We start from the raw sequence: 25875 nt of genomic DNA on the forward strand, positions 1-25875 counted from the left end.
TGTTCTTCCAGACTCCTTGAAAAAGCCATCTCTACTCAGTGTCCTCCACTTTGTTTCTTCTCACTCTTTTCTAAGACCCCTTTATTCTAGCTTCCAGTCTCAGTGTTCAACTGAAATTGCTCTCTCCAAAGTTATTGATAACTGTGGTGGTGGTGGTGGTGGGTTTTTTTTGGAGGCATTTGTGGTTAAGTGAATTGCCCAGGGTCACACAGCTAGTAAGTGTCTGAGAAACCGGATTTGAACTCAGGTCTTCCTGACTCCAGGGCTGGTGTGTTATCCACTGAGCCACCCAACTTCCCCAGTGGTATCTTAATTGTTAATCTAATGGCCTCTTTTAGATACTGTCTCCTCTCTGGGTTTCTGCGTTGCTATTCTCTCTTCCAACTTGTTTTGACTTTTTTTCTCCTTCATCCTCATCCTTGTCTCTCCCTGAATATCCCCCAAAGCTCTGTCACAGCCTCTTTTTTCTTTCTCTTGTTCCATATAGTATCTCCCTCATGATCTTATGGGTTCAGTTAAGATCTCAATGCCAATGATTCTCAGATCTGTATAACTAGTCCTACTCTCCCTTCTGAGTATATCCAGTTGCCTACTAGACATCTGAACTGAATGTCATGTAGGCATCTCAAACTCGGCATGTCTGAAACAGATCTTGTTATCTTTCCCTTAATACTTTCCCCTCTTTTAAACTTGTCACTGTAGAAGAGACCACTATTCCCCTAATCTGTCTCCTTGCTTCTATTCTGTATGTCATATGTATTTATTTACATGTTATCTCCTCCTGTTAGCATATAAATTTCTTGAAGTAAAGGGACTATTTTTGTGCTTTTTACTTTTTTTGTGTCTTCGCACAGTAGCTGGTATCTAGTAGAGCTTGAATAAGTGCTTATCTATTAATTGATTAGTTTGTGTCCTAAGTCCACCCTTAGTAGCTGTGTAACTTCCTTAACACTCTCTTCTGTAAATTGGGATGATAATCCCCTGCCTTGCCTCCTTCACAGAATGTCAGAAGGTTCAGAGATGAGGTAATGGATGCCCAAGTGCTTTGAGCAATGGTAAAGGGCCACAGAATGTAAGAGATTAGTAGGAATAGGAAACATCAATAAAAGAAGTAGCAATAAAGGAAACATCAAGTTTTTCTCATGATAGTCTTAAGTGAAAGGACCTCTTGGTGTGATCTAAGTGGAATCACCTTTAGTTTAAAAAAAAAAATCCAACTACAGGTTGGGTCTCTTGTTCTTCACAAGCATCAAGAATTGTAGTTTCAAGTGTATTCATTTGCTAAACACGCTTACCAAGAAAAAATGAGTCATATTAACTTGCCCACTACTCTTGGGGTTGGGAATAGGGTAAATGAGATCAGTGAATTAGGGTTCAGTGAATTCACCTTGCCCTGGAAGCAAATAAGCAAATGAGTTATTGAGCTCACTCTCTCTTTTTCTCTCCCCAGCTTGTGCACTTACTCGAGCACACACATACACACAAATATATATACACACACATTTTGTCCTTTGTATAATTTTTCTTTTTCATGTAGTTGAAATAATAATATAGCTAATAACAATAATAATAGCATTTATATAGTGCTTAAGGTTTGCCAAGTGTTGTGTGTAAGTTTTCTAATTTAAGAAATTATAAGTTATCCTGCAGTCAGAATATGATAATCTTACAAGACTTGAGCATGGAAGGGCAGGGTGGGGTTTGGGAGAAGCAGTTGTATATATTTAAAATAACAAATCAAAATTCTAGGCTCTTATGAAACCTATGCAGGTGATTAAGAAGGTATTTCAGTAAGCACTCTTAAAAGATGATCTGCAAGTCCACAATAACACACAAAATGAACATAAAGAGGCAACTAAAGATACTTAACCTGACTACTTATACATACATATAGGATGTGGGAAAGCCCTGCTTCTGAAAGTTGAGCCTTTTGTCTTTAGATGCTCTGAGTAACCTATTATTACTACAATTTTCCTGGTTTACTAGATTTAGAGATCCTAATGTGAAGGGTACCTTTTATCCCAAATTGTTGAATAGGGGTGTCTTACACTCCTTTGTTTAGAAAACTTAGGGTTCATTCTATGCATATATAATAAGTTACATTAAATAGAGCTTTAAAAATATTTCTTTGTCAAATGTTTTCAGAGATTAGTGGTCCCCTCTATTAATAATAGACCCAGAGTAGGAAGCTAAGGGATATAACATTTTACAACTGATTGCTAGTATCCTTTCTTAGTACCCACCACCCCTTTCCCTCATGCTAGAACAACTCTGTGAATGCTCAGTGCCATTAGGCAGATAGGGAACCTCAGACATAGGGATAGCCCGGGAAAGGAGCAAGTAGGAGGGAAGTTACAAGAACGCTGGATGGCCTTGACTTTCTCAGTAAAGTAGTAGGAGGAAAGTGAGCCCAGGTTCAGGGTTAGGGGTTTGAGAATGGAAGAGGTTTGAAATAGCTGCTGTGGGGCCTGAGAAGAGCTGAGTGGCAGTGAGGGGTCCAGCTGAGAGGAGATAGCATATATTAAATTTGGAACAATCACCATGGTTTTGTGACTTTCCCCAGCAGTACTTGCTTATGTGGATAATAGTTTTCTTCAGTTCAGATTAAGAAAATGTCTTGTCTTTGTAGTAGAGACAAGTGTTTGGTACTTCCTAAAATATAAGAAAATAGCTTTTGCACCAGGATAGTATCAGATTCCAAGCATATTCTTCTTCTTGTCTTTATTTACCAGTTGCTTTTTTATTGTTCCCAATAACTTTTTATTGTCTTCCATTAGCTTATTTTTAGGTTATGAGGCAGACGTCTTAAAAGGTCATTATGGCAGTTAAATGTCTGCTAATGGGAACAGCAGTGAATTAAGAATCAGGAGCCCTGGGTTCTAGGTTCAGCTCTGGGGGCACTAATGACTATATAATCTCAGCCAAGTCACCTTCCCCACTTTCTATGGCTAATTTTCTTCACCTTTAAAAGTAAGAGAGTTGAGCTAGATGCTGTCTCGTTTCTTCCAGCTTTGATATTTTATGATTCTTAATCTTTTGGCATCTCATTCTGAAATGAAATTGCTTTTGGATAAAGAGGTTCTTGGAATGAATGAATAAATTAATAAATTAGTGATTTATTAAGCACTTAGAAGTGTGAAGTACTGTACTAAATACTGAGGATACAGAAAGGAAAATAAGACGCAAGACATTCTAATAAGGGAGACAATATATCTGGAAGGTTTGAGCTGCAAGTTAGAAGGGATCCATGGTCCTTAGGATATAGCAACAAAGCATATATGTGTGCTTTTTTTATGTCATTTCCACTGATAAAGTCATATCACTTTCTGATGGTGGACCATTTGCCAGTACCAAGGACTTTGGTGGTGTGAACTTTCTTTTTTGGGTCTTCAGTAGACATGACTGTAGCAGCTACCTGTAGGAGCAATTGCCAGGCTGCATTTCCATCCTGGCTTCCTGGGATAATGGCTGCAGACACTGGGCTGGAAGTATTGCCTTTCCAAAGTCTTTTGAGTACAGGATCCTGGGTTATCTCCATCACAGTCCCAAAGGAGATTGGTAGTTAAGGTGTTGGTGGTGGTTTGACTTGTCTGGCACATGCTGCCTCCTGTCTGTCCCTTAGGGTGCCTTCCTAGCTTCAGATGGCTTGCCAGACCTGTGAAGAACAGTTGATTGGAAGTTGGTGAGAATGGCTGACCTCTTCTTCATAGGAGTAACTTTTCCAAATGATCACTGTGGGTGTAGGTCTTAGAAGCAGGACCAGTGGTCTGAGGGGAAGGGGTGCTACTATACTTAGGGCCCTTGTGCCGATCTACTTGTTGATGGCAGGTCAGCACTTGGTGGTGGTGGTGGTAATGGTAATAGTAATAAGAAAGGTAAACCACTTCTCCACAATGATTTCTTTCCTCAGTGATGGCAAGTAAATCTGATAGTTTGGGGGACACAGCTCTTCTCAAAGCTCTTGGGGTCTGAGGAGAGATGGTGGTCTTTGAATCATCATTTGCCATAACCCACTGACCAACTGTCTCTTGTTTTAACTAAGACATTAGAAGGAATAGTCCCCAAAGCAGATTTATTTCATGGTATCCTGGGAGGAAGTAAACTCAATGAAGCAGTCTTGACATATAGTGGGGTTGAGTGAGGAGGGGAACAGCTGTGTGTGTAAGGGTATTAGTATTAGCCACATGATATTAACATCTGTGTGGTTCTTTAGGTGAGGATGCATTTTCTCAATACTAAGTGCAGAAACAACTACCTTCTACCTTTCTAGGGGGAAAACATTTCGTGTTTTGAAAGGAATTAGATTTGGTGGAAAAAAGAAAAACCCCGGCCTAAAAGTTCAGAAGTTTTGTCCTCTTTCAGAAGGTAACCCATGCAGTAAATTCAAGATGCTGCCAAAGATTTTAAAAATTCAGCAGCCAATAATTTATTAAGGTCTTACTATGTTCAAGGTAACAAGCTGGGCCTGGGGATGCAAAGATAAGATAAGTGCTACTTTGACGATATGCAACTGAATTCTCATTTTTAATTCCTTGATACTTTTTTGCTACTGAAGTGGGAGGTGTGTAGGCCTACCACCAATTAACCATGTACTATACAGTGCAGTCAGTGAACACTTAATTCTTCCTCCCCCTCAATCCTTTAGAAGAGCTGAGTAGCACGTGGGAGGGATTCATATGGAAGATCTAGATGAGAGTGAAATTAGCCTTGTTCTTCTTTATCCTAATGGGATGAGCATAGGACCAGTAAGGGTTTGGGGAAGGCAGATGTCACCACACCATAAGACCTTCTTAGCTGTTAGAGCCGCTCACCAATTTGCATGCTGCTTTGGGAAAGAGCCTGCATCCGGTGGGCTTGAAGCAGAACCTGGCCAACTGTCCAAGGGTGCAGCCACACAGTAGAAGGGATTCGTGGATTAGCTGTCCTCAAAGGGCTCCTTCCTACACTAAGGATTTTGTCCGAAGTAGACTTTCAATACGAGGATTTTTATCTAAAACCCAGCCCCAAAGCTGTAGGCTAACTGCCGATAAATTCTTGAGAAAAATTGTGGCAGTTTTTCTACTTCCTGTAGGTTATATCTCTGAAGCTTAGAAACCACTGTCTTCTGTTGATTAATTTCTTCACGAGGAATGTTCACCACTTTAGTTTTTAGTGTTAGATGTTTTGTTTGTCTAATATAAGCAAAGTGTAATTATAGCATTTTTATTTCCTTCTCAAGAAAACTGCCTCCGCAATTTTTATTAAATCCATAAAGACTTCTCTGTTCACTCTGATCTCTCCCTCACGTGGTTGCCTGGTACTTTGTACTCTTCCCACTTACCATATTTTAATTTGTATTCTCTTTATCTTTGTCTTGTTTTCCCTAATTTTTTTTTTGTCCAAGCAGTCAGTAAACAGTAAGCTCCTACTGTGTGCCAGGTACTGTGCTAAGTGCTGGGAAAACAAAAACAGAAAAGAAAAACAGTCAGTCCCCTTAAGGGACTCACCATCTAACTGGGAAAGACAAGACACAAAAGGAAGGTTGGCGAAGGGAGAGGTATATGTGGATCCTGGGAGCTTTGGGAGGCTTCTTTGCTCTGCCCTCCAGCCTTCCAGTCCAAGGGGCAGAGAGTACTTTGGGTACCGATGTGGCTTATGCAATCCTGTAGGATGAGGCCCAGACCTGTGGCTTCATCTCTTGTTGTAGACAGCTCCCCAGTGTGGAAATTTGCCCTACTGAAGCATATCCGGACCTGTTCTGCAATTTATAATTTTGGGGAATTGCCTGCAGCACTGAGAGGTTCTGGCTTGCCCCAAGCTAAATATTCAATGTGTATAGGAGTTGGGACTTGAACTCCGGTTGCTCTGACTCCTGAGGCTGGCTCTCTTCTTCCCCCATCTTGCTTCACATTGCCTCACTCCCTATTTGATTGGGAGGCAGTGTTATGGTGTGGTGAAGTCAGGAGAGACCTGGGCTAGGATCCCAACTGGGTGGCCTGGCCCTAGGCAAGTCACTTAACCTTTCTCTGAGTCAGTTTCTGCTCTATAACCAGGGCAATTAGGAGAAAAGGAAGCACTAATAGAAATGTGAATTGTTGTAAGGTCCATGGAGGAAGAGACTAAGGATCTTTATTTTTTCCTCTCTCACTTTAAGAGCTTAATGTTTGAATAGAACTGAATTTTGAAAATAATTTTTTTAAGCATGAATCACAAAATCAATTAAAAGAGTAAGGAAAAACAGACATATTATCTAATCTATTGAAGTAGTAGTTGGGAGTTTATTATGTGGATTGTGAACTTTATGACCTAGGACTCTAGGATGTAATGACTAAAGATTGTCAAGAAGATGGTGTGCAAACAGTCCCTCCTTCCCTTGCAGAGTTGCTTGCTACTTGTATAATTATTATCTGCCAGGTTTGGAATGAATGCTTGTCCCTGGGCCAGGCACTGCTTTGCTGTCCCAGGAAAGTTTTTTAAATGTAGTAAGTGGTGTAGAATTCCTCTGATTTCCCTCTAACTTTTTCCTACTAAAATTCTCCCCAAGGAAATTCTCCTTTGAATTTCCCCCTCCCCCCATCAGTTATGAAGTAGGTAGTGGTGAGTTGAATAAACCTATATTTTGTCAGAATTAACAAATGCTTTTAAAGAACCTCTGTGCAGGCCCAGTGCTGAGGCTGGCCAGGGAATACCAAGATAAATAACACACAGAGCTTATACCCTAGCAAGAGAACTATACCATAAACATATATCTATAATGTGAAATTAAAAAATAAGAATATAAGAGAGAAACCAAAAAATGCAAAGCCTGAATTAAAAAACAGTCATTTGTGCTGGGGAGTATCAGTGTAGGCTTCACAAAGAAGGTAGCCGTTGGGCTAGTGAGTGGGTGAATGAATGGATCAAAATTTATTAGTGGCTTGCCATATGTGAAGTATTTTGCTAAATGTTGAGGATACAAATAGAAAAAACAAATCAGTGCCTATTCTCAAGGAGCTCACAATCTGATTGGGCAATACAGCACATGTATGGGGGCGGGGTTCAGCTGCAGGTCAGATACTTAATGGTGAAGCTTTCCTCGTAGCACTTCTTATCACATCCATGTTGAATTGTAAGTATGGTACTGGAATTATAGGGCTAAAAGAAAAGGCAGGCAGCCATTTATTTTTCGTGTAATGATAAGGTTCAGAATTCCAAAGAAATTAAGCTGAATCTTCGAAAACAAAACAAAACAAAACAACAGCCTGTGGGCAAGAGATACTTTAAGTAATAAATGAAAAGTAGCGGCTGGCAGGATTGGTGTTACCCTGTGCTATAGGTGACTGACATTTATCGCTGTACACATGGTGAGAATGTTTAAAATTGCTTCAAGTATTATCAGCTGACTAGTTAACTTTTTTTTAATCATCTGATACAAAGATAAAGAAAATAGCTTGCCTTTGGTTGGTATGAAAAAGGCACAAGATAATAAAAATTTCTCATCTGAATTTGCTTCTTTTTTTTTCACCTGTCCTTCCCTCATAGATTATCCTCTTGACTTGAATCACAGTGAAACCTTCCTGCAAACCACAACTTTTCTTCCTGAAGACTTTACATATTTTGCGAACCATACCTGCCCTGAAAGACTCCCTTCTATGAGTGAGTAATGCCCCATTTCATCTTTCTTGCTTCTGCCAGTGACAGTCTTCCCTGTATTTGATTTCTTTAAACTTCTCTTGAAAAAAAAAAGTCATATCAATTACTTTTGGTTTTTTACATCTCAGATAATTCCCATTACCTATTTGGATCCATAGAGCCCTCTGTTGTAACAAATAAAATTGATTGAGTGACTAACAGACTTTACAACGTTCCACACTTCTTGTCCCCTCTCTTTCTGGTAGAATGGAGGTATATCATAATGAATTCTAGAACCAAGACTGGTCATGATATTTAATCTATATGTAGCCACCTGCTATATTGTTTTCATTTACATGTTTTAGTTATTGTGCATATTGTTCCCTAGGTTTTAAGCCCTCCATCCCTCAAAGCTTCTCATATAAAATTCCTCCGAAAGTCCTTGTGTCATGAAGGTATCTCTGGATTATTCAGGGTTATGCCTGCAGGGTACAGTCTGTGGCAGGTCCTACCAAGGTAGAAGTACTGAAAAAGATGAAATAGTAAATCCTTAAAGTATACAGAGGGTTGTCCCCCTAGGCAAAGAAATTTTTTTGGCCATGGGAGCTTATGAAACAGTCTACCAAGACATGAAAAGGGTTGTGAGCTGAATTGGGGATTTCACAGATTAGTACTTTAAGTATGCATATATACGTGTGCACAGATACACATACCCTCAGCGTTCCAAAAGGTCTTTACCAACACAAGGCTCAGCTTTTCTTTTTCTTTTTCTTTTTTTTTTTTTGGCCTTAGTGGATGATCTATATGAGTTACTGGGGCTAGGAAAAAAATCACATGATGACTGACTGAATGATGGTGAGCCTTTCCTAGGCTTAATCTAAGCCTTTCTACTTTGGTCGAAACTGCCAGAGCCCACACTAAGCCTCTGAGAAATCAAGATTTAGTTCTATGCCATGATGAAGCATGGCACTATAGCGGAAGATCTATATGGGTGGTTAAGCAAAATGTGGGTGTTTATGATCCTGGCATTATTGGGAATTTACCTAAGAGTAAAGCATTATTTGAATGCATATTTTTAGCCTTTCAGCGTGGGTGCACATGAGTTCTCATGATATCCCCTTTTGATTTTTGGGATTTTGTCGTTTGTCATTTGTTCATTCATTTTTGTTGTTTGTTCAGGTGCCTAAAACAAAGAGACGTTAAGCAGTTTTGTCTAAAAACTGCTACCAGAAATTGTTTGCCATCTTTATTATTTTCAGCCTAACCCAACACACAGTGTCATTTACTAGGCTCCACACCTGTGTCATCCACCAGGGTATTCATTTCCCCTAGGCAGGCTCTTAGGTTGGGTTGGGTTTTTTGAGGGTGGAGGGGAGTGGGGAGGTTCTTGATTTCATAGACAGCTTAAGTTCTAGAATCAATCTGTGTTATAGTCTTCATTCATTTTCCAGTTTGCCAGACAGCCCCACTTTTTCCACACAAAAAACTAATATAATGATCCCAGGTGTGATTCCTGGTGCCTTGAGCTCAGGGCTCTTTGGAGTATGAAACTCTGTACCTATACTTTCTTTGGTAGTATTAATTTTGTCCTGTATTAAATGGGCAGGACTTTGCTTCAGCTGTTAGATTATTGTTTATTTCTCACTAACTTTTGAGCAGGTAGTCTTAATTGGATGATTCTGTGTAGAGTTCCTACCAACTCTCCATGAGCAAGAAAGTTTGGTTTGCCTGGTTGTAGAAAAAAAGAGAATTGAGCAATCATTTTCAGCTGCTGTATTGGTTAGTCTTAGTCATGACTCTGTGGGAGATACAGCCAGAGGTTTTACTGACACATGATGAGCTGGAAATGAGAGGGTAGGATTCCTAGCATTTTTTAAGCTCTTGGAAAACTTTTGGACCGCTGAAGAGTAGCATACTAGTATGTGGATTTTCTGAATTCTCAGTCTTTTCTTTTTCTACCTTTAGAGGGCCCAATAGATATAAACATGAGTGAAATCAGAATGGATGACATCCACGAATTCTTCTCTAGAGACTCTGCCATCAAACTTGGAGGTCATTGGAAGCCCAGTGATTGCATGCCTCGTTGGAAGGTAAACTAGGGTCCAGTTTACCAGAAGGTAAACCAGTCCAAGGGACTCACTTATATTATGGGTACTTCTGATAGTAGTAATACATTTCTCATTTCTTGGTGCTTTAAATTTTTCCTTTTTTATTTTATATTTTATCTTTTCCTTGCAATAATCATTTGAAGTAGGTACAGAGTATTATTACCCCCATTTTTTAGATAAAGAAACTGACTCAGAGATGCTCACATAGTTGATACATGTCACAGATGGGATTTGAACTCAGTTCTTCCAAGTCCAACACTTCCTGCCACATCAAACTACAGATGCATTTGTTAATTCACTTAACTGCAAATGATCCAAGAACAAAAAATTTAGCGGTTTGATAGGAGAGTTCCAGGGCAAGGATTTTTTGGCCAGTGACCCTTTTGTGCAAAGAAATTTGACTTGCTTAGACTTTGCTCCATTTGGTGTAAGACAAGTGTCAGGATTCCTATGAAGATATTACCTTTTGACCTTGTGCCCTATGCTCAGTAGCCTTTTGGCTTCTTCCCAGAGATTCAGGGAGTGTTATGGTGATCACCTCTTGCGAACAGGACACTGGTAATGGGAAAGCTGTATGTAGTCTGAAGAATATTAAGCAGATCTGTCTTGTTCACAAACAGAAATTTGTTTGGTGACTTTGCATTAAAATTTTGCTATCCCCCCCACCACCACCATTTTTAAAAAGAATGATTGTCAGTTTGATTGTGGGACCCTGTGTTCCGGTCCCAGTCATAGGTTCTAGGAAAGGTGTCAGAGAAAAATTAGTGTATTATTTCAACTTAAACATAGAGATGGCTTGTAGAGAGTCCTAGAAACTTAGGGGACAAGATTGTACTAAGTTGGGTCATATCTAGAGTGAAATCAGTTTAGTTCTAGAATTGATTTACCAGTACTAAAATTCACTTAAAGTCTAGAAGGGGTTCAAGTCCTATCTCAGGGATTACTTCTTCTTTCCCCTGCTTTTCACCAGATAAAAATTATCCTTTCCCTTCTGACGTAAATTTTATAAAACACCTTGGATCCTTCCTGTATACTTAGGCCAGTTTCCCCCTTGCCTTTTACCAGATAAAAATTATCCTTTCCTTCTCCTTTAAATTTTATAAAACACCTTGGATGTTTATGCTTATTAATAACCATGCACTTTGCATCATACTTATTTGTGTGCCTGTAACTCCTTCCCTCCCATATTTTTTTTTCTAAAGCTTATCAGCTCCATAGAGTCAGGAGCCCCTCTTCTTTCCATTTTCCTTTCTCTGGCCCCAGCTATGGAGTAGACCCTTCGTAGATGTTTGAATTGAGTTAAACCATATCATGGGCAGGTCACTGATTCCCATCCTTTTTCCAAGCAGAGCCAGCAAATGAGCTGCGGATTAACTGTGTGAACTCCCATCTTGGTCTCTTCACAGGTGGCAATCCTTATTCCATTCCGAAACCGTTACGAGCATCTCCCTGTTCTTTTCCGGCACCTGATTCCGATGCTACAGCGCCAGCGTCTGCAGTTTGCTTTCTACGTTATTGAACAAGTAAGTGGGTTCGGCTTTTGTGAGTAGGCTGTGCCGCTCTCTTCCCACAGGTGAAGAGGCAGGAGAACCTAAGCCTTACCATTGAACAATCACAGGAGTGCAAGGGGAAGCAAAAAATTCCATAGCTCTAACTGGTTTCTGTTGCTCGTTGATGGTAAATCTCTGAGCATGAGACAGAAACTCAACTATGTAGAGCATAAATAATAGTTGTAGTTTACATTTGTATAGTATTCTATACTTTTCAAAATATTTGCTCATCATATTTAATTTTTGCAACAGCCTTGTGAGGTAGGTAGAAGAGGTACTATTATCCTTAATTTGTACCTCAGAAAATTGAGGAACTGAAGTCAAGTGACTTGTCCTAGGTGACCCAGGAAATAAGTCAGGGAGCAACAAGACCAGAGCCAGAGCTTATGCTGTGATGTGCTTTCCATTCTACAAAACTGGGGCAGTAGTGTGTCTGTTCTAAGAGTCCACTGAAAAATAAAACTTTACTTCACAGGCTGGTACTCAACCCTTCAATCGTGCCATGCTTTTTAATGTTGGCTTTCGAGAAGCAATGAGAGATTTGAATTGGGATTGTTTGATTTTTCACGATGTGGATCATATACCAGAAAATGATCGTAACTATTATGGATGTGGGCAGATGCCAAGGCACTTTGCGACCAAGCTGGATAAATATATGTATCTGTGAGTATCTGTTTAAATACACCTACTGTGCTTAGCAGTGAGGGGAGGACAGGATTCCATAAATGATAATTAAAAGCTGATTCCTGCCTTAATGGAGGTCACAATTAGGCATAAATACATACGATGACTGTAATTAATATACATTAAAAATGCATTAGAAAGACCATGTTCTTTGTTAAGTTCAAGGTTAAAGGTTGTTACCCATGGAGAATGAGTAAAGGTTTCATGAAGGAGTTGGCATTTGAGTCAGTTTTCAAAGGATGGAGTTTCATATATGTGGGGAAGGCATTCTAGACACGGAAACAGTATGAGCAGAGAGTGTAAGATACATTCAGAGGAAAAGATAGTAGTCTGATTTGGCTGGCATATAGAGTGCTTTTAAGGTAGTTAAATGAAAATAAGGCTGGTGCTGGATTATAGAAGCTTCTGAACGCCAGGAAAGGCCGTTCTACTTTACTCCACAGTGATAGGCTTTTGAGCAGTGGAGTGATGACTCTATCGGCAACAGTGTGAAGGATGATTTGGAAGTAGGATGATCCATTCAAAGCCTATTGCAGTAATCTAGGCAGGTGGTAGTGAGAGCTTAGGTTGGGGTGGTATAAAACTTTCTCTTAGTTTAACAGGAAGAATTCAGGGGAGGAAAGAAGGTAACAGGTGGCATAGGAGAAAAATTGACATGGCCCCTCACTGTGTAGCTCAGGAGAGCAGCCCAAGAAACAATGTTGTAGTTGGAACCAGATGGACGCCCGAGAACATTCCTGCTCTGGAAAAAAGTAACTGATTAAATAAAAATACATACATACAATTAATGGTATGATTTCTCTTCTAGGCTTCCTTATAATGAGTTTTTCGGTGGAGTGAGCGGCTTAACAGTGGAGCAGTTTCAGAAAATTAATGGCTTTCCTAATGCATTCTGGGGCTGGGGTGGAGAAGATGATGACCTGTGGAACAGGTATTGTTTCTTTTGGTGACTGTCAAAGATCCCTATCTTGATCAGTTGTGTGGGCCTTGCAACCTAGCTGCCTGTCTCTGCCTAAGTGATTATTTACCTCTGGATACAAGAGATTTGGAAATATTTTGTTTTTTACCAAATAATGGCAAATGCTTGTCATTAGACACCTGTTTTGCACTCTTGCACTCAGCATTAGGAGAAGTATAAATTATAGATAGTGTGCCTGCCCTCATGGAGCTCATGGTATGGACCTAAACACAGATATATGAAATACAGAATGATATATGGAAAATGAATGAGAAATGTAAAATGAAAAAAATTCATTTATTTCACAAGATGAACTAAGGCACTTAAGAAATATTTGTAGACAGCAAGCTTTCGTGACAACTTAGGGCTTTATATAAACGAGCTCAGGTGGCTGTTCCACAAAAGGTTAAATGTTTACCTTTAGCATCCTCATATTATGCCTCTTGGCCCAGAGGAAACAGTGTGGTGTGAGGAGAATGCTGGACATCAAGAGACCTGGGTTTCAAATCTTGGCTTTAATTTTTTTTATTCCTTTCTGTGTATACCCCTGGGCAAGTCATTTAATCTCTCTAAACTTGGTTTCCTTATCTGTATACAAATAAATATGTTATTTCATTAGATTAGGGAACTTCCTAATGTGAAAATGCAAAGCAATAGCCTTGCAGATTTTTCTTGGGAAAGTACCTGAGGTACATTAGAGGTTGACTTGCTCAGGCCCATACAGCTAGTAAGAGGGAGAATTTGAACCTGGATCTTCCAGTCTCCAGCTCAGAACTATATCCAGTATGTCACACTTCTTCTTCCTCACTTGTAAAATGAGTAACTAATTTTAAACTTATTAATAAATTTATTAATTAGCTCAAAGGACTGTTAGGAATTCACTTTGTAAATTGTAAAACTCCATATAAACATAAGCTGCTAATATCTGCTAGATCAGTTTATCTTGTGAGTTTGGGAATGACTGCTTATGTTTGATTCTGTAACTCAGAATCAGGCTGGCTCAGGCCAGGGAAGTTTGATTGAGAGGTCTCTTCCAACTCTAAATTCTAGGAAACTGTAATGCCATAAAAGTTGATTCATCCAAGAAAAAGAACAATAGTCTTCATGTTACCAAGATCCTTAGAAATAGACACCCAAATGGGAAAGACTGATTACTCTCTAGGGAGTTCTAGAGCTGGATACCATTGAAAATCATTGGAAAATCTTTGTGTTAGCCTAATCAGTACATCAGAGGTAAGATATGCCATGTTACTTATTGTAGACACCCGTTATTGTTCTTTTCATGCCGAGTGGTCATTAACCATGAATTAAAGTTTAGTGCCAGGAATTTTGAGTTTCTTTGCGGTTTACCAGAACCTTAAACTTTGAATTACTTGAAGTCGAAATAGGCAGTGGGACTTTTTTAGCTGCTTAACTATGATTTGAACTCTGTTAGAAGCTCTCTCTTCTCTTTCACTGGATCTCTTCTCCTCTTCCTTTTCCTCTTCCTCTTTCTTTTCTCCCCTCTTTCCCCCTCCTTTCCTCTAAAATCTCTACTGTAATCTAAAATCCAGTCCTCTTTGTCTTTCAGAGTACAGAATGCAGGCTACTCAGTGAGCCGGCCAGAAGGTGACACTGGGAAGTATAAATCTATCCCTCACCACCATCGAGGAGAAGTGCAGTTTCTAGGGAGGTAAGTGTTTGTTCATCACAAAGATATCCTCAATACTGTCTATCCCTAAGGGCCTCAATTCACTTCTACATCTAAGATCCGTTTAATGATAGTTGCCCCACAATGCTCTAATTCTACCTGCATTTTTTTTAAGTTGAAGGCTGACATGAATGCCAGACTCTCAGTGAAATTTGACAGTGAAATCTTTCAAGGAAGATAGTAATTCTATTTGGTGTATTTTGCCATTCATTCCATAATCTTTTGAGAATTTATCAAGGTTCATCTAAGTGAAGATTTTTCCATACCTCAACCTGCCCCATAACAAGGCATATGTATTTCACAAGTCTGTTCTTGCAGGCTTCCTGATCTTCTAGTGTCTCTTACCACCTTCCTCCCTACTAGTAACTTAACTTTAGCTGGCTCACAGAGAGTGTGAAGTTTGTGTTTTTCTTTGTCTCTCCTTTCTGGACCAACCTAGATAGTCGATTGTAATTAAGAACACCCTTTTACACATCTTACTGGTCAGAATCATTATGGTATCTTCAAAACAAACTGAAATGGTACCCTTGATTACCTCCCTTTCCTGAGTTTCCTGTTTCGTGTTCTGTTCTCTTCTCCGTTCCCCTTCCCCAGTGACATATGCATATGTAGACAGAGCTATTAGACCTAACTTTAGAGCTGAGCATGTTGGTGTTTCGTCTTTGAACAGGTATGCGCTGCTGAGGAAGTCAAAGGAAAGACAAGCTCTGGATGGCCTCAATAACTTGAACTACTTTGCAAACATCACATATGACGCCTTGTATAAAAATATAACTGTAAACTTGACACCAGAGCTGGCTCAGGTGAATGAATATTAAGAGGAGAGAAGTTAAGTTTGCTTTACCCATCACCGAGACAACCTGGTGAGGTGTTTTGTGAACCTGCGCAGGAAGAGAACAGGAATACATGGGCTAATGAAGGATCACAGGGTTTGAAGAATAATCTTGCAAAATGCACGCACAAAATGTCCTCACTCTCCAGGCCCAGTTTGATTGTGTAGCAAGTTTGGGAGCCTCACTCATCAGGACTTGCTTTCTATTTTCCAATGATGGTGGTCTGTCCTGCTGCTCTTCTCTCCACTGCACCCCCTCCACCCCTCCAACCCTATGTCCTGTCTCAGCCACAATCTCCAGGACCAGAACTGTGATCACACACGGCCGATGTCCTGCCACGGGGCTTGTTCTTCTGAATGACAAAGAACCAACCCCACTACTAGGGCAGCTGCCTTCATGGAAGAGCAAATCAACCACTCCTCATCCATCCTGCTACATTTGTGGTGTTTTTGTTTTGTTTTTTAATTACTTTGGGAGGGAGGGAGAGGGGAAGGGTACATAGAGATATATAACTATCGCTTCTTGAAGAAGCGAAAGTGTAAATAAGCCGTGTAAATTGCCTCTTCTTTTTTTAATTTAATTTTACTGTTGACTCGGGTTCAAGCAGAGAGTTTACATATTCAATCACTTATTTAGTTGACAGGTGCCAGGCTTATTTCAAATGTGGTTGCAGTGTGTCTTTTATCACTGAAATTCTGACTCTTTGAGGAGATGCTTCAAAAAGGAACAAAATACCTGATTTGGCTGTTTCATATCTTTTGTAGCTGATATCTCCTCTGTTTCCCCTTCCTGGTCCTGACTTTTGATGTTGACTCTTATTCTGGCCCCTCTTTCTTATTCATTTCCCCCACCCCTGGAGGGTGCGAAACATGACTGTGCCTGCCCAGAGCCAGATCCCTCACAAAAACTTGTGCACGGCCCCAGATTCTCTTGGACACAATTCCCCATCTTTGCTCTATCAAAGAAGTTAGGGCTCTCCAGAAATCACCTAGTCACTCAAGTTTATTCCTAAATTACCAATGGCTTCAGTGGTTCCTCTTCCCTTTGCTCTTTTTTCTTTTCAAAAGAGTTGTTTTGGTTGTTTTATCATTAACAAACATTTGAGGTCTTTAAAATTCAGCCAGGGAGTGGATGACACAAATATGTCAGTGAACAAAGCACAACTAGAAGGAGAATATTGACCAACAGTCAGAGAAAGCTTTTGAAGTATGAGAATGAAAGTACTCTCTTCATATCTCCTACTTTTTGAGGCCTGATTCCAAATTGCATTTTGGTTGGTGCCGCTTAAATTTTCTTTGTGTACAACTCACCAATTTCTGTACGACATGAAAAAAATCTCCCAAAATGTCTGTTCTGGAAAGCACCAGATTTATTATTTTTTTTAACAGAGTATATTTATATATTGTGATTGGGAATCCTCTCTGAAGAGTACTTCATGTTTTCCTTTTCTTCATTTGCCTTAGTTTGCCTTCTACTTTCATAGCTTTCATGGTTTACATAAGTATGTACGTATGTGAGATTTCTTTTTTTCCATTGTTGCATGTATTTGGTTCCATGGACATATGATCCCCACACCCGTGGGCTGTGGGTGTGATTGGCCAAGTCTGGTTGTTTTTGTTTCTTTGTCTCTTGGGGACTCAATTGGTATCTAGAAAATGTGGTATTATAGGTTGTCATACTACCAGCTCGTATGAGAGTGCAGGAAACTGTTCTTGAGAAAGCTGGTAAGCTGTCATGTTTTTTAAAAGTATTTTGAACACACGTGCTTTACAACAACTTTATGAGGGAACGTTATACACAGGATTTTTGTTCATAGAGCACATAGCAATAAAGATTTGATTTGTTCCCTTCCCTTCCACAGCTCCCCCTCAAGAAATTCAAAGACCCTTTTCAAATTGACCCTGCTTTCTCCCTTTTTAGTATCAGAAGTGTAAGCACTGTATCTAATGTGATGGTCAAGGATATTTTGGATTGATTTGCTCTTCAGCTTTTTAATTTAAATATCCTGTATTTGGTGGGTGATGTATGTGTATATGCCAAGATTTTAAACTAATTTCTATTAGTAACAAAGTTCTTTTTTTTAGAATATTTACCATCTGGGAAAGACAATACTGGCCCAAAAATTTCACCTTATTGGGGGGAGGGGTTGAAGGAAAAGACACAACCTGAAAAGGTCCGTTTCATTGCATAAAATAGAATCACCTGTATTCATTTGCAATCACGGATTTTTTTCCTTTTTTTTTTATTAAGGTGGAATCTCTTAATATTGCACTGTTTAGTCATTTATCCCATAAGGCAAATATAGTATGAATGAATGTGATCATTAAAAAACCAAACAAAAATATACAGGCAAGTACATATTTTGTTAATGGTGTAAAAGAATGGCTCATTTTAAAAATGCAAACTGCCAGCCCAGCAAAATCCAAAACCATCTCATAGAGACTTTGGCAGCTGGAATTCTACACGGTCAATGATGAGCCCCTCCTTTAGGAAACTGAAGAGGAGGGGACAGATGAAAAATGGAGGTCAATTCTCTGTCCCAGCCTACCCAACCTTTGCTCCGTTACATACAGATTTATGTGGGGATTCAATTGGCTAAAAACTATTTGATTCTCAGTTGGTTTAGAATCCTTGCCAAATGTTCTTCCACCAATTACAGCTGAGCAGGAGCTCCGAATATGACTTATCTATAGTCACCTTTCAGATGGCATGAAAATGTAGGTCACTTTTGTCCATCACTAGGTTTTTTGAACTTGCCATTTATGTTTTTAAGAGATGCCAGGGGTACATTTTTGCACTGAACTCTAAAGATGTTTTAAAAAAAAAAAACAGACCACACACTTTTCACAAAAGTAGTCCTTTGTCATTATCTTATTTACTCATGTGTTTGTACATTTTTGTATGTTATTAATTTATGAATGATTTTTTCAGTAAAAAAAAAATACATATTCAAGAATGAGACTTTGGTGTCATCACTTTCTGTTCCTCTCTGGCTGTTTGTCTAGTATCATTTTCTTTGCAGATTCCCATCTCCCCGTGCTCTTTGGGATCCCTGAAACCAGTTTTGTCTCCATTGTGTAAGCCATGCAGCATTCATCCTGTTTCCTCTTGTTGGAGCTTGGACCACTGACAGCATCCAGAATACATTTAAGATGAAGTGACAAATAGACCTGAGTAATATGGTTGACAAACATTTCAGTGCTTATTATGAAGCTGGCACTGATCTGCTGGGAAGGCATTACTAGAATCAGGCTGCTTCCTAGTCAGGGGGAAGAGGGAAGTTCATGAGAGAGGTGGGCTGTTTCCTGACTACAGGGGCAGCCTGCTGTAGTGGAAAGAAACCTGAGCTGGAAGGCCCGAGACCCCTGTTGCAGCCCTGGTGTTGTTTTAGGTATCATCTTGGGAAAGTGCTTTGCTCTGGATCTCCGTTCTGTTTTCTGAAGAATGAGAGGAATTGAATGAGATGGTCTCTAGCAGTTCCTTCTGTAGAAGCGATGTGCTCAAGGGGCAGAATGAGAGACATTTTTTTTAATACAGCCAATGTAGGGATTTGTTTTGCATATTTGCCACTAGGGTTTTGGTTTTCCTTTTTTGTTTGGGGAGGTTAGGAGGGAGAAGGGGACTAGCTGATTTAGGGCTGACTAGCAAGAAAAGTTCTTATATTTTGGGGCTTTATAATAATAAAAACAGAAAAATAGCATTTTATGTGCATTGTTTCATCTGATCCTCAGAACAACCTGTTATCTCCATTTTGCAAATGGGGAAATTGAAGTTGAGAGATGTAACAACAGTGCTACTTGCCATTACTGTGGCTGTTTAAGACCAATAACACCAGCACACAGGAGGGCTGCTAGCACAGGTTCTTTGGTCTGCTTTTCTAAGGAAAGCAACTTTAAGGGGTTTACAACCTCAGTTTAATTAAACATACATATATCATTCACTTAGTTCAGGGGAAAAAGTCAACGCCTTGAACGTCATAGAAAATACAAACAGAAATTACATAAGAGCAAATAAACACAAATCAATAGACGGGGCGTCTCGCTGTCTGACCAAGACATTACATACATAGTTACCAGAGAAAGAAGCACCAACATCAGGGTTTTTCAAAGCCAGGGGGCCTCCTTAACAGCTACCCAGAGTCTCCATACCAACACTTCCAATGAGTGAGCCCCAAAACAAAATGCTAACCTCAGATATATATATACACTTCTTCAGGGTCAGAGCACTCTCGAGATCTAATTTAGCAAAAGGGTATGGGCCTTCGTACAAACAAAAGCAAGACCCAGTCAAAGGCATGGATTGCCTTAGTGCTGAGAAGCACTCCAAAACAAAAGACAACAAAAAGTCCCACTTTCCTTGCCATTACAAGAGAGCCTCAGGGAATTTGCTCAGGACCACACAGCTAAGTGTCTGAGGCAGGATTTGAACTCAGGTCTTCCTAACTCAAGGTTCTGCACTTTTTCCACCTAGATGTCTGACATTGTTAGTGAGGTAAGCTGTCCTAGGGTGAGGTATTTGTATTTTTGTTTCTGAGTCAATCAAGAGGTTTTAATCAGCCCTAGGAAGCTTGCTCCTTCTGCCTAGATAACTGAACCACCAGTCCAAATATGAACAGGGCTTGTTTTCAGAGCTGAAGGGGTGCAATATTATTGTTTGCCAGTGAGAGAAAGATGGTTTAGAATAAAGGAACTAGGAATCCCAGTCTTCCTGCACTGGGAATCAGCAGACTTGGACAGTAGTCTGGGCTCTCTTATTAATTTGCTGGGTGATCTTGGGTCTGTTGTTCCCTTCTCTTCCCCCCAGTTTCCTTCTCTACAAAATAAGAAGAAAGGACTATGGTATAATTCATTTAACATTTTTTGGAATTTCTCTTAAATTTTGGCATAATTAGCAAAGTTTAAGAATTAGATTCTGCTCTGCCATTTCCCCATACATAGTGAAAAATATTTTCACAAGTATTAACTTGATATTTAGGACCTTGCAATGACTTTCGTTTTCTGATTAGCCTGTCTTATAGAAAGATTCATCTGCCCATGATTTCTGTCAATGCCCTCTATTTACAAACTCAGAAAATTAGTAAACTGAGGCTGGCAGAGGGGTGCAGGAGAGGGAGGTAATGGCTTGTCCAAAGTCTCACATGCAGCAATGATAGACCAGCTGGCTCTGGAACTTAGGGCTTATTTCAGTAAAACACATTATCTCTGCCTGACTGTAAAATCTGTGCTTCTGGGAGAGTCCCTGCCCTTCCCCCTTCCTTTTCCTTTGGCCACCTGGTAATTCTGCTGCTGCCTCGTCTTTGTAAGGCCACCTACACTCTTCCCTTGGCAGAAGCCCAAGCTCTACTGTAGGAATGAGGAGGCGGAAAGAGGAAAGACCTTTCTGCCTTAGGGCTACGGGAAATAAATTTGAGGGTGTGATTCAAGAAAATTAAAGAAAGCAGTCTGCCTGTAGCTGCTCCAAGAGACTGCACAAATAGTATAACCTTTCCTGTATGGTTTGCCCTTGCTTCTGGCACTCCCTGTGAAGATAAATAGGAATCAAGCATGAATCATAAAATATGTTTTGGTTTATGAAGAGAACTTAACCACCTGCCCTTCTTCCACAGGATAGGAGAAAGAAACCCTGTAATACTAGGAAACAGGAGACCTGGATCTTGCCTAGCTGCTCAGTCTGTGCAATCTTAGGCAAGCGGAACGCCCTGTTGTGTGACCTTGGACAGGTCACTTTACCCCTCTCATTCCTCGGTTTCTTTATCTATATTTTCTTATCCCATAATGATCATCTGGACCATGGAGATAGAGAGTTAGAGATGTGCCACACAAGATAATAGTCACCAAAGGGCAAAAGTACAAAGGGAGGTCTAGCACTCTTTAAACAGTTTTAGTTATCTCCATTGTTTTCATCTGCTTCTATAGACCTAACTCTTTAAAATATACAGGGTTGGACAAAATACCAAGATTTTTGGCTTCTTTGTATTGTTTTTTTTAGTCTTTTTTTAATTCTAAATTTAACAGACACCAAAACCAGATTGTTTCTATATACAAAGCAGAATAGAAAAAACAGCTTATACATTTTTAAGTATATCACATGTTGTTTGCTTCTCCATCCAAGTATAAAATAAATTCAACATATTATTTTCAAATTGTCTTTCTTGACTGTTTCCTACTGACCTTTCTCTTTTGTGCCTTTATTTTAAATGTTTCAGTGGCCTTTTTTATTTAACTTATCACAAACATATATATTAGTCAAGCAAAACCTATTCCCACTATAATCACATCCAAAAACACAATGTCTCAATCGGCACTCCGTCTCCACCATGTCTCTCTCTGGAGGTGGACGTGTTTCATCATGAGTCCTCCGGAACTGTGCTTGGTCATTAACGCTGATCAGTTCCTGAGTCTTTCAAAGCTGTTTGCCTTTATGAGGTCCTTGTTACTGTATAAATTGCTCTACTTCACTTTGTATTGCTTCATACAAGTCTTCCCAGGTTTCTCAGAAATCATCCTCTTCACAATGGTATACCATCATATTCATATAACACAACTTTTCATCCATTTCCCAGTTTATGACCTTCCCCTGCCCCAATCTGATAAACTTCTTTCTAGACCCTCTCCTCCCTAAGTCCTCTCCCTCCACCACAATTGAAAAAAGGAAAAAACAAAATTCTTATTATATTAACTATGCATTGGTCATATCCAAAATGATAACATATCTCACTCTGCATGTTGAGTTTATCATCTCACTGTCAGGAAGTGGTTAGGTTGCTTCATTCTTGGTAGTCTGGAAATTGTGGCTAGCCAAATCATTGGTTACAGTTTTTAAGTCTTTCTTGGTTGTTTTTCTTTACAACGTTGTTATTATATAGTTTTCTGGTTCTATGGTTCTTGCTTTACCCTTCCTCAATTCATATGTCTCCCCAGGTTTGTCTGAAGCTGTCCCTCATCATTTCTTAGGGTGCGGTCTCAATTCACACACCAGAATTTGTTCAGCCATTCCTCTATGGATGGGCACAACCCCTTAATTTCCAGTTCCTTGTCACCACAAAAAGAGCTGCTATGAATATTTTTGTACATATGAGCTCTTCCTTTTTATTTTTATCTCTTTGCAGAATAGACCTAATAGTGGTATCACTGGGTTACAGGTTCTTTATGGCTTTTTCAGTATAATTCTAAATTACTTTCCAAAATGGCTGGACCAGTTCATAGCACCACCAACATCCTTAAGCCTCCATCAGTCTGGTTGTAGAAATGATTTATAAATGTAATTAAATGACAAAGTGAATTTCTTTTCTCCTGAGTGATGGGGTGTTAGCTTGGTCAGACTTGGGGGGGAACCTAAGGTGGCCTTTTGTTGTTGTTATCAGATGATCTGAAAAAAGCTAAAGTTATTTATAATGGAGTTGTCCAAACGAATTTCCTTCCAAATACCATTTGCTAATTGTTTCTCTGTAGCTACAACATAAGCTATTAGAACTTATGGGGCCTCAAGAGCTTTGGGAAGATGACAGATGTTGACAGAGCTTCCAGATTCACAAATAACTCATATATACAAGGTATCCTAGAAGTTTTAATGGAGATTTAAGCTCTAATGGCTTACTACAAGGTATCTCCAAAGTCTTAGTGCAGGTTTAAGCTATTAAAGTACTTGTATGAAGCAATCTAAGTTTTCATATGATTTTTACTTTAAGGTTTTTAAAATGACTTTTAATGGAAATTGTACAAGCATTGTGGTTCCCAATTTTACATATCAAAAAACAGAGGCTCAGGCAGGTTTAATGACTAGCCCATTTCGTAGTTGGTATGAGTCAGGATTTAAAACTCAGCTTTCCTGATCCTCATTTCATCATTCTTCCCCCTACTCCAAATAAGAATAGAGAGAGACAACTTTGGTAAAGTGGACAATTCGGGAGTAGCCTGGGAGTGGGCCAGCTGTGTGACCTCAGTTGTCATTTCTCATGTCTGGGCCTCAGTTTCCTCAACAGTGAAATAAGGAGTTTGGGCTAGACGCTCTCAAAAGTGCATTACCGTGAAGCACTTCTCCCCACTTTACAGATGAGGGAACGAAGACTGAGAGCTGAAATGATACAAGTCGGGGTTGTTTCCACTATCCTGCCTCGCCTCTCAGGTGGCATAGGCTCTCAGAGGAATCTTTAGCCTTCCAGGTCTGGGCTCCTCATTCTTTCAAATAGGAGAACTTGTCTTTGCCATCCTGGTGGAGCAGCCACCTGTTAGATGGGTAATCAGTCGATCAATAAGCAATTATTAAGCACCTGCTGTGCTTTGCTCCATGACAGGTGTTGGGGATACAAAAAGAAAAAGGAAGCAATCCCTGTTCTCAAGGCGCTTGCATTCTGTAGTGGGTGGGGTCGGTGACTTGGGGGTAGGACCTTTGGCCTGTCCACGCCTGTTTCCTTTTTGAGTAGAAGTGGGAATAACAAAAGCTTTGCCTGCCTCACCTGGGTATCAGAGAATAGAGGGCAAAATAATTAATACATAAGTACTTGGTGAATTTTTGAAGTGCTGTCCAAATGTGAGTGAATAATAAATAATGATAATAGCTTTTATAGCATTTATACAGTATCTACTATGTTCCAGGAACCGTGCTAAGTGCTTTACAAATATAGCATTTGATCTTCACAACAACCCTGGGAGGCAGGTGCTATTACTACCCCCATTTTACAGATGAGGAAACTGAGGCAAACAGGTTAAGTGACTTGCCCAGGGTCACACAGCTTGTAGGTGCCTGAGGCCAAATTTGAACACAGGTCCTTTTGACTCCAGACCTAGATCTCCTTACACTTTGTCACCTAGCTGCATGTTCATGCCCTGCCCATGGATAAGTCTAGTCTCAGTTTTTCAGCATATATTGATGTAATCACAGACATCTAGTAAAATATTCTCCTGAAATAGGGAAGAGCTGAACTTTTCCAAAGGGGCTTGCCTAGATTAATTCATCTTGGGGCTTCCCCTCCTGCCTCAGCCAGTCATGTCCATCCTTCCAATGGAGCTGGCTTGTCAAACTCCCTTTCCCACCCTCCTAATCCCCAGGCTTCTCCCAAGCTGCATTTGGAATAACTTGCCCAAACAGTACAAACGCTACATTTTTCCCATTTTCATAATCTTGGAGGCATGGTGGTTTCCTCTATCTACTACCAGCAGTCCCTACCTGGCCTCTAAATTCAAGCTTTTTTTCAGGTATTCACCAGCCACCTGTCCCTTAGTCATTAATTCAATCATTTATTAGTCTCCTACTGTATGCAGAGCACTCACAGCTCTCTATGTAACATGTTTGACTAAGAAATATCTAGGTGTTCCCCCCTCCAAAAAACCCCAAAACACCTAGGTGTCCGTAGCATTTTCTGAAACACGGTAAGTGGATGCCTAGAAAGCTAGGTGGCTCAGTGGATAGAGCCAGGAAGACCTGAGTTCAAATCTGGCCTCAGACACTAGTTTTGTGACCCTGGACAAGTCACTTAACCCCCTTTACCTCAGTTTCCTCATTTATAAAATGAGCTGGAGATGGAAATGGCAAACCACTCCAGTGTCCCTGCCAAGAAAACCCCAAATGGGGTCATGAAGAGTCAGACAGGACTGAAATGACAACAACAACAAAGTAGATGGTACTGACCTAGTGGGAGTTCTACTTGAAGCTCCACGTGCTGTGGCCTAGCTGTTGCCATGTTGTCTCCGTGCTTTCATTTCTAGCCAGATAGACCTTTCAGGGGCCAGTCTGCTGTGTTAGAGAAGTGAATTTGAAGTGCTCCTTTGAATCCCATCTCTGCTATTTACTGACTATTGAACTTGGGCCAGTCTCTTGACCCTTTCTAGAATGCTACAAAATGGGAGGGAGGAAGGGCCAGAATGAATGATCTCTCAAATCGCTTCCAGCTCTAAATCCTACAGTCCTGTGATTCCTTTGAGGGCTGTTGGCAAGAGAGGAAGTTCAGAACTATGGAAAGTGCTAGGTTTGGAGTCAAAGGACCTGGGTTCAAATCCCAGCTCCACCACTGACTTACCTGTGAGAGTTTAGCACTTCTGGGTTTCCATTTCTTCATCTGTAAAATGAGAAAGTTTGGACTGGGTTAAAATCCCTTATAGTTCCAAATTTCCATGGAATTTCCTCAGTGTCCTGGCTGCTTGTTGAAGCAGCATGGTATTTTGCAGGGGGTGGGGCCCATAGAGCTCTGGGCTTGGAATCAGGGGACTTGGATTTGAGTTCCATCCATGCCAATTATTAGTTATGCAACTGAGTCATTGTCTAAGCCTCAGTGTCCTTATCTGTAAAATACAGATAAAAATAAGCTACTTAATTCACAGAGTTCTGAAGAAAAGTACTTTGTAAGTTATCAAGTGCCATAGGAAGGTGAACTGCTACTCACTTATTATGGAGAGTTGCACCAGTTCTTGCCAGCTCCCCATCTGATGGAAAGTTCTATGGTGTGAGGCCTAAGTCATGACGTTCT

General features: G+C 40.1%; 1 protein-coding gene across 1 annotated transcript in view; it reads left to right on the forward strand.

Annotated features, from left to right (window-relative positions):
• The window catches only part of B4GALT5 (beta-1,4-galactosyltransferase 5), a 158978-nt gene extending 140614 nt beyond the window's left edge, over positions 1 to 18364 (forward strand). Inside the window, exons 3-9 of the mRNA XM_036750380.1 lie at positions 7501 to 7614; positions 9556 to 9680; positions 11105 to 11221; positions 11724 to 11911; positions 12741 to 12863; positions 14461 to 14562; positions 15251 to 18364. Of these exons, the coding sequence (XP_036606275.1) occupies positions 7501 to 7614; positions 9556 to 9680; positions 11105 to 11221; positions 11724 to 11911; positions 12741 to 12863; positions 14461 to 14562; positions 15251 to 15398 (917 nt within the window). The 3' untranslated portion in view covers positions 15399 to 18364. The remainder of the gene's footprint in view (positions 1 to 7500; positions 7615 to 9555; positions 9681 to 11104; positions 11222 to 11723; positions 11912 to 12740; positions 12864 to 14460; positions 14563 to 15250) is intronic.
• The last annotated feature ends 7511 nt before the right edge of the window (positions 18365 to 25875 follow it).

Source organism: Trichosurus vulpecula, chromosome 3, assembly GCF_011100635.1.
Source record: "Trichosurus vulpecula isolate mTriVul1 chromosome 3, mTriVul1.pri, whole genome shotgun sequence".
Lineage (NCBI taxonomy): Eukaryota > Metazoa > Chordata > Mammalia > Diprotodontia > Phalangeridae > Trichosurus > Trichosurus vulpecula.